Raw genomic sequence first — 12,910 nt, forward strand, 5'->3', positions numbered from 1 at the left:
CAGCTTGATACTTTTAATATTTTATATAGCATTGACTTTTAATATTTTAATAGCATTGGAAATGAGAGTCTATGTGAGTTAATGTACTTTATTCATGCTAGGGAATGGCCAAATCCTGTGCTGTTGAAGCAACCAGAAGAAAGCAACTTGAATTTGCCTGTCTGGGATCCTCGGGTATGAGAATTTATTATAGAGAAGGGCTTTTCTCTAATCATAGTCTCACTAAGGATTATTCCTCTGTTTCCTGCATACCTTTCTTATGCAGAAATAGTTCTTTTCTTTCCTTTGCTGTATATTTTGATGCAGGTGGTTTGAATTTCTAATACTCATCCAAATATTATATCATTAAAAATTGACCATATATGACCAGATAAGTGGGTATATCAAAAACAGTATCATAACCCATTGTAAAAAAAAAAAAAAAACTGTGTCACAGTAGCTACTTATAATGAAGTACTGAAATATATAAAAATAATACTTTGCAGTACAGTTTAAAGCAGATTCATAATTCTCACATAGCTTCCATTTTAATTTTTAAATTCCAATTTAATAAGAGTAAGCATTCATTTCTCTATATAATTGACGATAATGTCTCTGTAGTTATGATATTGTATTTCCATAATTCTGAAAGACTTGCTTATAAGATACATTATTTGATAGCTTTGCTGAGGAAAAAATTTCTGCAGAGTTTTGACAAATATATCTGTCTTCAGAAAGAAGTGCAGTTCAGGAGAGAAATGCACTCCTAGAATTGAAGGAATTTAGTATTAAATTTGTATTTCATATTCTTCAGACTTCGGGGGAAATGAAGTGAGGACTACTCAATTAGAGGAATAGATAATTATTCTACTTCTGATTCCACAGGTAAATCCATCAGATAGATATCATCTTATGCCCATAATTACCCCTGCCTACCCACAACAGAATTCTACGTATAATGTGTCTACATCTACTCGAACAGTAATGGTAGAAGAATTTAAACAAGGTAAACCCGTTTGGCCCTATTTTTCCTTATATATTCCCAAGTTTTTGGTTGACAGTTTTATTCTACACAAGCTATAATTGGCAGTTAGAATTCTGTAACCCTTAATTCTTTGTAAAACTTCAAATGCTTTCCAAAATATATAATATTAAGGCCAAAATTTGAGCCAGTCCAGTACAGGGGAATTTTACTTTTGTGTTCTAAGAGACAACATAATGTGTTTACATTTCTAAGTCAAGCATTTATTGGGTTGGAAAGTTTGGGTAGAGCTGGTCATTTTTCAAAAATTAGACCTAGTTTCTAAAAACCCTTTGTTTTTGCTTAGGTCTTGCAGTTACAGATGAAATTCTTCAAGGGAAATCAGATTGGTCCAAACTATTAGAGCCACCAAATTTCTTTCAAAAATACAGGTATTTAAACGTTTGCAATTTTTGTGTATGTGTATCTAGGGAAAATGTCACCTTTAGTCTTGTTTTTGTGGGGTTTTGTTTTACATGTTTATTTTGAAGCGAGATAGGTTGTATATGGCTGGGTGTGCCTGCTGTAGTGCTCACGTGGAGGACAGAGGACACCTTACAGCATGGTCTTGGGGATCAGACACAAGGAAGGCATCAGGCCTGCTGGCAAGCACCTTTACCAAATAAACCATTGTGCTGGACCCTTACTTTGTATTCCAAGCTGGCCTGGAACTCACTCACTGTGTAACCCAGACCGGCCTGGAACTCACTCTCTGTGTAACCCAGGCTGGCCTGGAACTCACTCTCTGTGTAACCCAGGCTGGCCTGGAACTCACTCTCTGTGTGACTCCGGCTGGCCTGGAACTCACTCTCTGTGTAACCCAGGCTGGCCTGGAACTCACTCACTGTGTAAACCAGACCGGCCTGGAACTCACTCTCTGTGTAACCCAGGCTGGCCTGGAACTCATTCTTTGTGTAACCCAGGCCGGCCTGGAACTCACTCTCTGTGTAACCCAGGCTGGCCTGGAACTCACTCACTGTGTAACCCAGGCCGGCCTGGAACTCACTCACTGGTGTAACCCAGACCGGCCTGGAACTCACTCACTGGTGTAACCCAGACCGGCCTGGAACTCACTCTCTGTGTAACCCAGGCTGGCCTGGAACTCACTCTCTGTGTAACCCAGGCTGGCCTGGAACTCACTCTCTGTGTAACCCAGGCCGGCCTGGAACTTAGGGTGATTCTCCTCCCTCATCCTCACAAGTGGTAAAATTCTGTGTGTGAACCAACACAGTCTAGTAAATGTAGAATTATGACAGATGACGGGTGTTACTCAGGTTGCAAAGCAAGCTAGAAAATAGACTAATAGAAATCCTAGTAGTAGCCAGTCCAGCATCAGTGATATTTTTAAAGTGAGTTAATTTTTAATTGTGGGGCCTATAGTTTTATGAAAATAGAGTATATTTTAACTTTCAGAAACTCTGTACATGTTTTGTTTTGTTCATTGGGAAGAAGAAAGAAAAATAGATGAAAAATCAGATTAACAATGTTTCTGGTTTTTTTTTTTTCTCCGTGATTATTGCTGCGAATCCTTTATAGACATTATATAGTATTGACTGCCAGTGCATCAACAGAAGAAAATCATCTAGAATGGTAAGACTTATGTTTCAAGTTCCTTTACCCATTGTCTGATGATAACAATAGTCACATGACACTTTACCACTTATGAAATAGTGTCTTGCTTGGCATTCATAATTGGTATGTTGTATTGGTGACTGATCTCCATGAGTGTCAGGGATTAAGAAGTCAAGTGCAGCATCAGCAGTGATAGAAGGCTTTGATGCAGATTGTACTTACTATCTTTAGAATCAGAATGCTGTGAAATTTGAAGAATCCTGGTATCCCTGACGCCCAGCTGCAGCTTACTATTATTGTTTCCCTCCAAAACTTAAGGATGCACCCTTTATGCATGGTTTTAACTTAGGAGGAGGAGGCACACATGTCAGAAGTTAAGCTTCTGTCAATAGATAGACAATAGTTTTGGTCCAGCTACTGCGGTCTATCTTTGTCATGCATCGAAATCCATCCCCTCTGTCCTCAGATAGTCTTTTCCTGGGTCCCCTGGGCAGAAGCTGTGCCCCCAGCTCTTCCTGCAGTCTGACTTGCTGCTTTAGGGGTTTGATTTCTCTGGTAATTTAATGTTTTTATTGATGCAGAATTTAATTTATCTAGATAAGGAATCAGTCTGCCGCTTGTTAGGAGACCTTTTGGGTACACATCCTTCATTAATATGTTGTTGAGTGCTACTTCTGCTACATGGCAAAGTAAATAGTTGCCCAGAGACTATACAGCTAAAAAACCTAGAAGATGTACTGTGTGGTGCTAATAGAGAAGGTTACTTCTCATTTAGGTAACAGCACTCCAGTAACTCAATTATACCAGCTTTTATAAGTGTTTGAAAATACTTAAAAGTATTCGTGAAATTATTCTGACTTACAGTCACTAATAAATGCATAGCTGACAGTCATATATCTTAAGTGAGAGAAAATTAAGTTGTAAAAATCTGGTGAAACCTGTATGTTTTTTCTAATATCTGATTTAAATTTAGTGACTTGAAATGCAAAATCCAGTGTTTTATGAAAATCAGTATGCTTATTTCAAGAGTTATGTGCCTATGTTAGCTTTTCTTGTTGATATTAAAGGTAGTTTAGCTAAGGTTTACACATAAAGATATGAAAGTAGAAATGATTGAAGTTCACTACACTAAATCAGAGTTTTTGTTTATGCTGAAATCCTTACTATTACAGCCTTAACCAAGACTGGAGACTTTTTTTTTTAAGGGGCGAAAGCCTTAGAGATCAGGGAAATAGGGAAAGCCACCAGCCAACCTTACCTCACCAACTCTGCAGCTTCCAAATGCGAGCTACTTCCTGTTTACCCGTGCCTTTATGTGCCTTGCTGTTCTGCCCTCTCATTGGCTCTTAGTCCAGCTACCTCACTTCCTTGTCATTGTCTGTCTGTACAGACCTCCAGGTCTCTATGGTTGGTACTGGGATTAAAGGCGTGTGTCACCATGCTCTGTTCCCAAGTATGGCCTTGAATAGTGAGTGGCCTGGTAAGTGATTGGATTAAGGGCGTGTGCTGCCTGACTTTGTTTACTTAAAATGGCTGGCCTTTCCCCCTGATCTCCAGGCAAGCTTTATTTATCAAAGCACAAATAAAATAATCACGTTTCAGCACAAATAAAATATCACCACATTTCCCCTTTTTTTGTCTAATAAAATCAAATTATATTTAGAAATGCATTCAATTTAGATCAGTTCTTCTCTAAGCAGAAAGTCACATAAATTTTGACATTTGCCTGACTGATGTTTTATTTTATTATTATTATCATTATTATTGTGTGTGAGAGAATCTGCTTATACCCCAGCATGAATATGGATATCATGGGACAACCTTCAGAAGTGGTTCTCTCCTTCCACTATTGACATCCATGGCTCAAATTTGGGTGGTCAGGCTTGCATGGAAAACACTTTGACCTGTCGGGACATGTCACTCCCCCAGTTGGTATTTAAAATCCTACTGTAATTGGACTGCATTTTCAAGTGAACATACAAAGCTTGGTAGTTGATGTGTTACTTGGTTTCCTTGAGTATAGTTGTCAGATTTGATATAACTTCATAGAACTCTTGTTATTTTTCTCAGGGTTGGATTAGTAGAATCTAAAATCCGTGTACTTGTTGGAAACTTGGAGCGGAATGAATTTATTACTCTTGCCCATGTGAATCCTCAGTCATTCCCAGGAAATAAAGAACATCATAAAGCGTAAGTTGTCCTTAAATAAATTTCTTAAATAATATTATTTGACATATGCATTGTTTCAGATGAGCTTTAAGATTGTCCTTAACAGACATTGATGGAGGAATGATATGTGTTTTGAATATGTGTGACCATGTATTTATTATATATTATAGAAGTACACACTGCGATAGTCAGCAAACCTCAGCAAAAACTCCATAAGTGTTTGGAACATCTTCATATGTTCAATGAGTCATTCTTCAGTACTATTTAATTTTCTTTTAAAACAATACTAAGCAACTACACCAGTGTTCTGGATATAGTTTTAAGAATTTGGCTATACCACTGAAATCTATTAATAAGGTAGAGAAATAGAAACTAAGTTTTAATTTTCAAGTAGCATTTGTTAGGTTGAAAAAATAATGGAAATGATTTCACTTTCTTTATAGCAACAATTATGTATCAATGTGGTTCCTGGGGATAATTTTTCGGAGAGTGGAAAATGCAGAAAGTGTTAACATAGACTTGACATATGATATACAGTCATTTACTGATACAGGTAAGACTTCTTACTCATGGGGCTGGGATTCTCAGCTATGGCTGTAACTCAGCATCATCTGTTTAGGGTGTAGCTGGAGATATTTTTTATTCCCGATTTGGCTAAATTAACCCATATTGTAGACACTGATGCAGCTTTGGAAAAAGGGAAGAGAGTGATGAGACACATAATAAGGGCATTGCACAATAATGGACAGAGTGCTACAACCATTTGTTTGCAAAAAGAGACATACTTACAGATGCAGAGGACATCTCTGGCAGGCTTTTATTTTGTTTTGTTTTGTTTTAAAGGCACTGCTGGTTGCTTCTTAGTCTGGGAACCAGCCACTGTGCCCAGGGGACAGGATGAGGAGACTCCTAGGTACTCCTAAATCACTTAAATTTTGTACCATCTTAATGTATTTTCTGTTTTAAAATAAAACTCCACAGGTGACTTTCCTGTGTGTTCATAAGAATGAATTGATTTTTATGTTTTTCATGTTAAATAATCATCAGTAGATACAGATTTGCTGAATATGTTCCAAGATCAATAGAAAAAAATGTTTCATATCTAGCCGCAGCCACATCTCTGGAGTATCTGTTATAGACTGGGCTAGTGTTGATCTGGAGCAGTGTGCATGTTCATGCTGTTACTGTTCTTGGCACATAGGTGTTTTCTACATTCTTTTAGCTAGTCCTCATGTGTATCATGGTAATATAGAGTCTTACGCTTCAACTTCAGACTACTAAATCACATTCTGAGGAAGGAACCAGAGAGTCTGCAATTTGTACAAGTACTCCTGATGATCATAAGAATCTAGAATGAAATTATGAATACAAATTAGGGATCAGATGTCTCAAAAAGGAGAAAACTGAGACACTCATTTATTAGATTTTTAGAGTATTCTTTTCCATGCATAGACACTCTAGGTCCCACGGTATTAAATAATGTGCCACATTTCACAGCATTTGCAGTGCAGAACAACGCTCCTGCCTCTGTCTTCAGTGGACTTAAAATCTAGTTGACTAGACACAGAATACCTTAATTAGTCTTCACAAGCTATGAGAAGCACTTAGAACAGAAATCTAGAGCCATATGTCCCCTGATGCAGTCAAGGTGTTCCAGGCTTTCTGAGACAAATTTTTCCACCTATACACTACAGGTAGACTTGCAGATGGCCGCTGAACTGCGACGTTCTATATCTCAGGCTAGAAGGAGTACTTGAATTACCTTTTGAATATTTGATTCAAGAACTATCTTAGGTGGCTGCAGAGACGACTCAGAGTGCTAGCTGTTCTTAGAGGGCCTAAGGCTTGGTTCCCCAGCACCCAATGGAGGCTTACAGCTACCACCTGTAACTCTAGTCCCAGAGAATCCAGTACTCTCTTCTGACCTCTGCAGGCACCAGGCATGCACATGGCACACAGACATACATGCAGCAAAACACCTATACATACATAATAAGAAAAAGAATTATCTTAGACTTAGACAAGTAATTATGAGGAGAGAATAGCAAAGAACAAGATTTGAAAAAAAAATATTTTGCTTTATATTTATTTTGTTCATGAGGGCTTAATAAAAATAAGAAAGCACCGGGCAGTGGTGGCACATGCCTTTAATCCCAGCACTTGAGAGGCAGAGCCAAGCAGATCTCTGTGAGGCCGAAGCCAGCCTGGTCTGTCCTGTTCCAGGACAACCAGAACTGTTACACAGAGAAACCTTGCATCAAAATAAATAAATAAATAAATAAATAAATAAATAAATAAATAAACAAACAGACAATAAACAAATAAATAAATAAGAAAGCTTTTAGAAGATAGACACAGAACCAATCAATCCTTAAACAGTACTGTGACACAGTGGCAGTATTTTAGAGATATTTGTTCATAAGAGGGTCTGTGCTTAATGGGTGATAAGTGGTCTATACATTTCCGAAAAGGAAAACAGCTTGTGGTTCAGAAAGAAATGTTCCGTTTAACATATTAACATTGTTACAGTGTACAGACAAGCAAACAATATAAACATGCTAAAGGATGGAATGAAAATTGAAGCCACTCATGTAAAGAAAAAACAACTTCATCATTACCTACCTGCAGAGATTCTTCAAAAGAAGAAAAAGGTGGGTCTGTAGTCCTAATTCTCTAGTACTGTTCCATTGAAAAAGTTGGTCTTGACACCAAATTTGAACTTTACACCTCCTCCAAACCTATTCGGAAAGAGGGTCTAGACAGTTGGTCTGAAATCTCACCTTAAAATGGCGACAAGTTGCTTTTGTGTGCATCATAATATTCTCATTTGCTTTTGAAATCCTAATAGTGTCTCTCTCTCTGGCAGAGCCTTTCTGATGTAAGCCGGAATTCAGGTGGCCTTCAGTCCAAAAGATCATCCCTGGATAGCAGTTGTCTGGATAGCTCCCGGGACACCGATAGTGGAACACCTTTTAATTCGCCCGTGTCTACAAACAAGACTTCCAACCCAAACAGCCCCTCGGGAGAGGCAGAAAGGTGTGAGTCCAAGCTGTCCTTGCAGGCTGTTATTGGAGGGTGACGAGAACTTTCTGTACCTTTCCTCAAAGATCTACTTTCTTTGTTAAAAGAGTTTTCTCTTACTAGCTACTAGTGTCTTGTTTAGGAATACTCAACAGTGTGTGTAGTGCTGAGGGTTGTTCCAGGAACAAGGGCCCGTGGAATTGTGCAGTATAGACAAATGTACAAGTTTTCTACTCAGATTTTTTTCCTCTTGATTTTCTTCATGTTATCTGACTTTCTCTGTTCTTCTGGTAAAGTTGAAATACTAGAAAGAAGTAATCCTGAATGTTGAAGTGAGAGCTTTTAAATCAGTAATAGTGAAATAAATTAATAATGATAATTTTATACTTTTACTAGGAATAGTGCTGAGCCTGCCACTGTAATTATGGAGAAGATGCCAAGTGCCCCTCCAGCTCAAGGGCTGTCTATCCCAGTCATTGGTGCAAAGGCTGACCCGACAGTCAAAGCCGCGTCCTCCCCGTCTGGATGCACCATTCCTACTCTAGTGGGACGCAATGTCATTCCTAGAGTCGCAACACCCCACAGCGTTGTCCAGGGACAGCCACAGCTAAACGGACTGTCTAATATAAGTAAGAACGTCACACCCAAAAGATCCCATTCACCACCTACAGATGGGACTTCCAAGAGGTTGAAAGACATAGAAAAGGTAAAGTTAGGACTTTAACAGTGATCACTCATTGGTTTTTGGTTTGTTTTTTTAAGTTCAAATAATAGTAAAGAAGCTGACAATTTTCCTTAACTATGTAAGTTTTCCACTGGAAGTTGTTCTGTTTGAAAAGAATATTTCAAACTCTTCAGGAACAGTATTTGTTGTTCATCTTAACTTCAAATTATTGATGTCTGAAAGCTTACTTGATTGGTTTAAGTTTCTTGACTTACTCAAAAGTTAAGGAGACTAGATGTAAATGTGGTATTTTTTTGTTATGTGGATCTTCTTAGCTTCCAGCAGATGGTAATAAATTATTTTGTTAGAATCTGAATTGATTTAACCAAAAAGATCACTTAAGGTGCAGAAATTAAGGGTAGCAGTTGAATTCAATCTAATTTTAGTTGTAGTTAATTGAAGTCATTAATTAAATTGTCATTTTCAATGATAGACTGATTAATCTCCTGATTTATATTGATTTGTATGGTCTTTGCAGATATATAATAGCAACTCATTTTTATTGTTTATGTCTTAGTTTATTCGACTTGAGTCAGCATTTAAGGACTCCCATGCTGCCGAGGATAGGAAGAGAAAACCAATGGTAAATATGTTAATACCGCACTCTGAATGTGGACTTAGAGAGCAATAGGCTGTAAAAAGTACCATAGGAAGTATGAGTCATCACTTTTTGGTCATGATTTACTTTAAGTAGGAATAGTGGTGTAAATGGTAAGAAGATTTAAACCTGTATTTTTAATTCTTTTATTTTTAGGATGCCATTGGTGGAGAATCTATGCCCATTCCCACTATTGATACATCACGCAAAAAGGTAATAGATTACGGTAATAGTTCTATAGGTAAAAACAAGTACAAAAGAACTTAACTAAAACTAAATCCAAGTATTTAGTAGTCGAAGGCAGGATTGCTTCAAGTTCAAAACTAGCTTAAGCTACAGAGTAAAACCCTGTCTCAAAGAAACAAAACCTAAGGCCAGGTAAAGGGCCTATGTGAGTATGTCCCCATTGTCAGCGACCAGCAGCGTGGTTGGGGTTAGGACTGGAGATGACAGTGTCCAGTTCTGAGTGGACACTCCTAAAGCGTCTAGAAGAGGAAATAGTTAAAGACCGTGTGACCTACTTAGACTTCAATCTGTTGTAGTCTCTTTCAGAATTGAAGTTATTAGAAATCAAATACATTAAGCATGGAGAGCTAGTGAGCAAGTGTTAGAAAGGAGCCTTGTACAGATGATGGGAAGCCCTTCCCCGAGGGTGTACAGAACAGATGGCTTCTTTTCTCAAACCCTCCACAGAGGAACTGCTTCCCGTCGTCAGTTCTTACTGTGTCAGGACTTTGGGGAGTAAAGGAATATCTTCACAGGCAATTTTACTTACACAACTCACACTGCAAAAATGCATTACAAAAATACATACTAAATACGGTAATGGATGGGAAATATTGGGATGAATATTAAAATATAAAAGTGAATGGCATGATTATGTTTTAAGATATTTCAGGTACAGCTAGGGCTTTAATCCCAGCACTCAGGAGGCAGAGGCAGGTAGATGTCTGAATTCCAGGAAAGCCAGAGCTACATAGACAAACCTGTGTCAAAACAAAAGCAAAACAAAAACCAAGAATAAAGGATAAGTGAATAGAATTGTATAGTGTCTGAAGTTTGGCTATGCTATATAAATCTTCATTGTCCTATTCTCTATATAAGTCTGAACTTTTTACCAATTCATTTGCTTATTTATGGTGCTGGGGGTTAAACTCAGAACCTCATGCATGCCACACAAGTGATCTACCACTGACCACATCCTTTGCATTTAACTATTGACAAGTTGTATATTGTTTCTATCACACAATACAAAGACTAATGAGGGACCTAACTCTCAGGCACCAGATTTTGCTGTATAATACTCCTTTTTACTTCACAGTCTTAAGACTTTGCTCTTCAGTCACTATGCACTTTCTATTGCTCAGTGTCCTTGCTCAGCGTTAGGGAGGGTGGAGCTCTTTATACATTTCTAGTGGTGATTGAGTTAACCAAGTCCTCTTTTCCAGAGCAAGTAGGGAAGGAGCTTTTGAGTGCACCTGTGAATGTCAGGGTGTAGGGCTTTGGAGAAATAGTCCAAGAAGAGCATGATGGTTGATTATTAGATGAGCCATTATAGGGCAGCACTGTACATGTATATGTGTACATACACACTTGTGTGTGTGTGTGTGTGTCTTTCTTTCAACAGAGACTACCCAGTAAAGAACTGCCAGATTCGTCATCTCCAGTTCCAGCCAGCAACATCCGAGTCATCAAAAACTCCATCCGACTGACCCTCAACCGGTAATGGCGGTGCCTCTTCCTGAGGTGAACTGCAGTCACACAGTGGCCTCGATGGCGTGGCAGTCAGTCAACAGCCTAATGACCTTGGAGTGGTTCCTGACCTCTCATTCGACCTTGACATGCTGTGGCATCCTCTCACTGACTGCTGCATACGCTCTGAGGACCACCTGCTAGTAATTGTCACCTACACTATTATGGCTTTGCATTTTGAGGTTTTTACTGCCTTAACTTTGATGTTTGTTTCTCTGTCATGGAAACCAGTTCTTGGCCACTTGGACTCTGATAAAACAAGTCCTGAACTGTTTTTTTTTTTTTTCTTTTTTCTTTTTTTCTTTTTTTAAGTCTTATGTTGTAATCATTGTATAGAGCTGGAAAAGTTTAAAAAAAAAAACAAAAAAAAAAAACCCCTGTCCTGTAATTTTCTAAATGTTTATGTGTTGACTTGAAGCCACTTTGTAAAACCCAAGATTAATGAATGTGAGGTATCTTTTCTGCTTCCTTCATTTGTGTAGATGTCTATTTTGTTAATTTAAATTATTTTTTCCAGATTGGCACATAAATATTTCAACTATTTTTGTGCTTTTGTCCAGATATTGCATAGTTACAGGGAGGATTAGTCCAGTGACTACACCAGAGTTGGGCACCATAAATTTCTCTATATTTGCCTCCCATGGAGGTCTTCAAAATGCATCTTTATTAAAAATCAAACTATAACCAGGATACTGAAAGTCAGTATGTGAATGGTGAAATTGTTACATATCTTACTATCTCATGACATTCTTGTTAGCCGATTGGTATTTTTTACAAAGAAAGAATTCATCCCACCATCAATGATAAGATTCATTTAAGTATGGCAGACTTGTATTTTTGAAGTATAAAATTAACTCAGCATGGTAATCCCTCACCATAACTTCCAACAGTCTCTTCATGGATTAGGCATGCGGAATAAGCAGTGGATTTTATTGAAATCTCAAGGCATTTTTGAATGACATTGTTACCGACCATTAATTGGCTCAGGACCTTTGTAGTTTTTATTTAACTATATGAGTTGTCTTTTTTTACACTGCTTTTTTCAGTGCATTTCTTAATATTTTTTAAGTTTCATGAATGCATGCTCAGTTTATTAAAAATCCACAACCATGTAATTCTTGTAATCTGTTGACTCCGTGTTTTGTAAATGAAGTCGTATGTATTTTCAGAGTATTTTTGTATGTACTGTAAGATATCATCTTTTCAAAGAGAAACTTTAAAACCTTTACTGTCTGTCTTTAATTTTTTAAATACACTTAAGTAATATATTTAAAGTGAGACTCAGAAGCACAGGCAGGTGCATACCACCTTCTTGAACTCTCACTCAGCTGTGGAGGAGGTCTAGAAGGGGGCAGTACATTTGAGTAGTGAGGGGGAATAACCTGGCCGTGGTCTTCATAAGACACACGGGAAAGAGTAATCCATTTTCACTTGCAAACTCTTTACCACTAATTTTAAATCCTTAAGTTGAGATTGTCAGAGTGCTGTGTCCTCCCTCTCCCATCAGATGCACAGGTGTCTGAAAGGCAAGTTCTAGTGTTGACGTATACAGTAAAGAGCAAGAGATGAAAAGGAAGGATGGTTCCGCTCTCACGGTCTGTATCAGGACAGGAGGAGCTGGAGCTTCCTTGGCAAAGCCATTTTCATAGTTAACCTTTTCCTGAATTTAAATGTTTGGCATTTGTTCTATAAATATGCAAAATTGAATGATTGTAAAAGGACTGACACCTGACCTTGAACCTAGGAAAATTATTTGATGAGGGATTTAATTAAATCTTATTCCGATAAAGAACAAGCCTGGCCCTGGTAGTATAGTAGTTTTTTCTCTTAGGCTAAGGGTCCATTCAGCATGGTCAATGGTTCAGCATCAAGGTTTACAAAGAGGGACTTCATCAACTTGTCTGACAACTGAGGAATTAATTAGATGGGTCTTGATAACAGTGGGTTCCCTCAAAGGTTAAAGAGCTTCCTGTCCTGACTGGTAGCGGGGACTTTTGGTACATTCCATTAGCACAGTAGGGGGTATTCTGTCAGACTGGTTCCCATTAATTAAAACATGTGGGATTCAGTGTTA

At 38.1% G+C, this 12,910-nt stretch overlaps 1 protein-coding gene across 2 annotated transcripts in view; it reads left to right on the forward strand.

Annotated features, from left to right (window-relative positions):
- The window catches only part of Papolg (poly(A) polymerase gamma), a 31,403-nt gene extending 19,341 nt beyond the window's left edge, over nucleotides 1–12,062 (forward strand). For both annotated transcript variants that reach the window (XM_028876381.2, XM_028876382.2), the window contains exons 10-21: nucleotides 102–174; nucleotides 865–985; nucleotides 1,308–1,392; nucleotides 2,537–2,590; nucleotides 4,643–4,762; nucleotides 5,185–5,294; nucleotides 7,271–7,392; nucleotides 7,608–7,777; nucleotides 8,159–8,468; nucleotides 9,004–9,069; nucleotides 9,241–9,297; nucleotides 10,712–12,062. In XM_028876381.2, the coding sequence (XP_028732214.1) occupies nucleotides 102–174; nucleotides 865–985; nucleotides 1,308–1,392; nucleotides 2,537–2,590; nucleotides 4,643–4,762; nucleotides 5,185–5,294; nucleotides 7,271–7,392; nucleotides 7,608–7,777; nucleotides 8,159–8,468; nucleotides 9,004–9,069; nucleotides 9,241–9,297; nucleotides 10,712–10,810 (1,387 nt within the window). In that variant the 3' untranslated portion in view covers nucleotides 10,811–12,062. The remainder of the gene's footprint in view (nucleotides 1–101; nucleotides 175–864; nucleotides 986–1,307; nucleotides 1,393–2,536; nucleotides 2,591–4,642; nucleotides 4,763–5,184; nucleotides 5,295–7,270; nucleotides 7,393–7,607; nucleotides 7,778–8,158; nucleotides 8,469–9,003; nucleotides 9,070–9,240; nucleotides 9,298–10,711) is intronic.
- The last annotated feature ends 848 nt before the right edge of the window (nucleotides 12,063–12,910 follow it).

The sequence above is a fragment of the Peromyscus leucopus genome, chromosome 10 (genome assembly GCF_004664715.2).
Source record: "Peromyscus leucopus breed LL Stock chromosome 10, UCI_PerLeu_2.1, whole genome shotgun sequence".
NCBI classification, from domain to species: Eukaryota; Metazoa; Chordata; class Mammalia; order Rodentia; family Cricetidae; genus Peromyscus; species Peromyscus leucopus.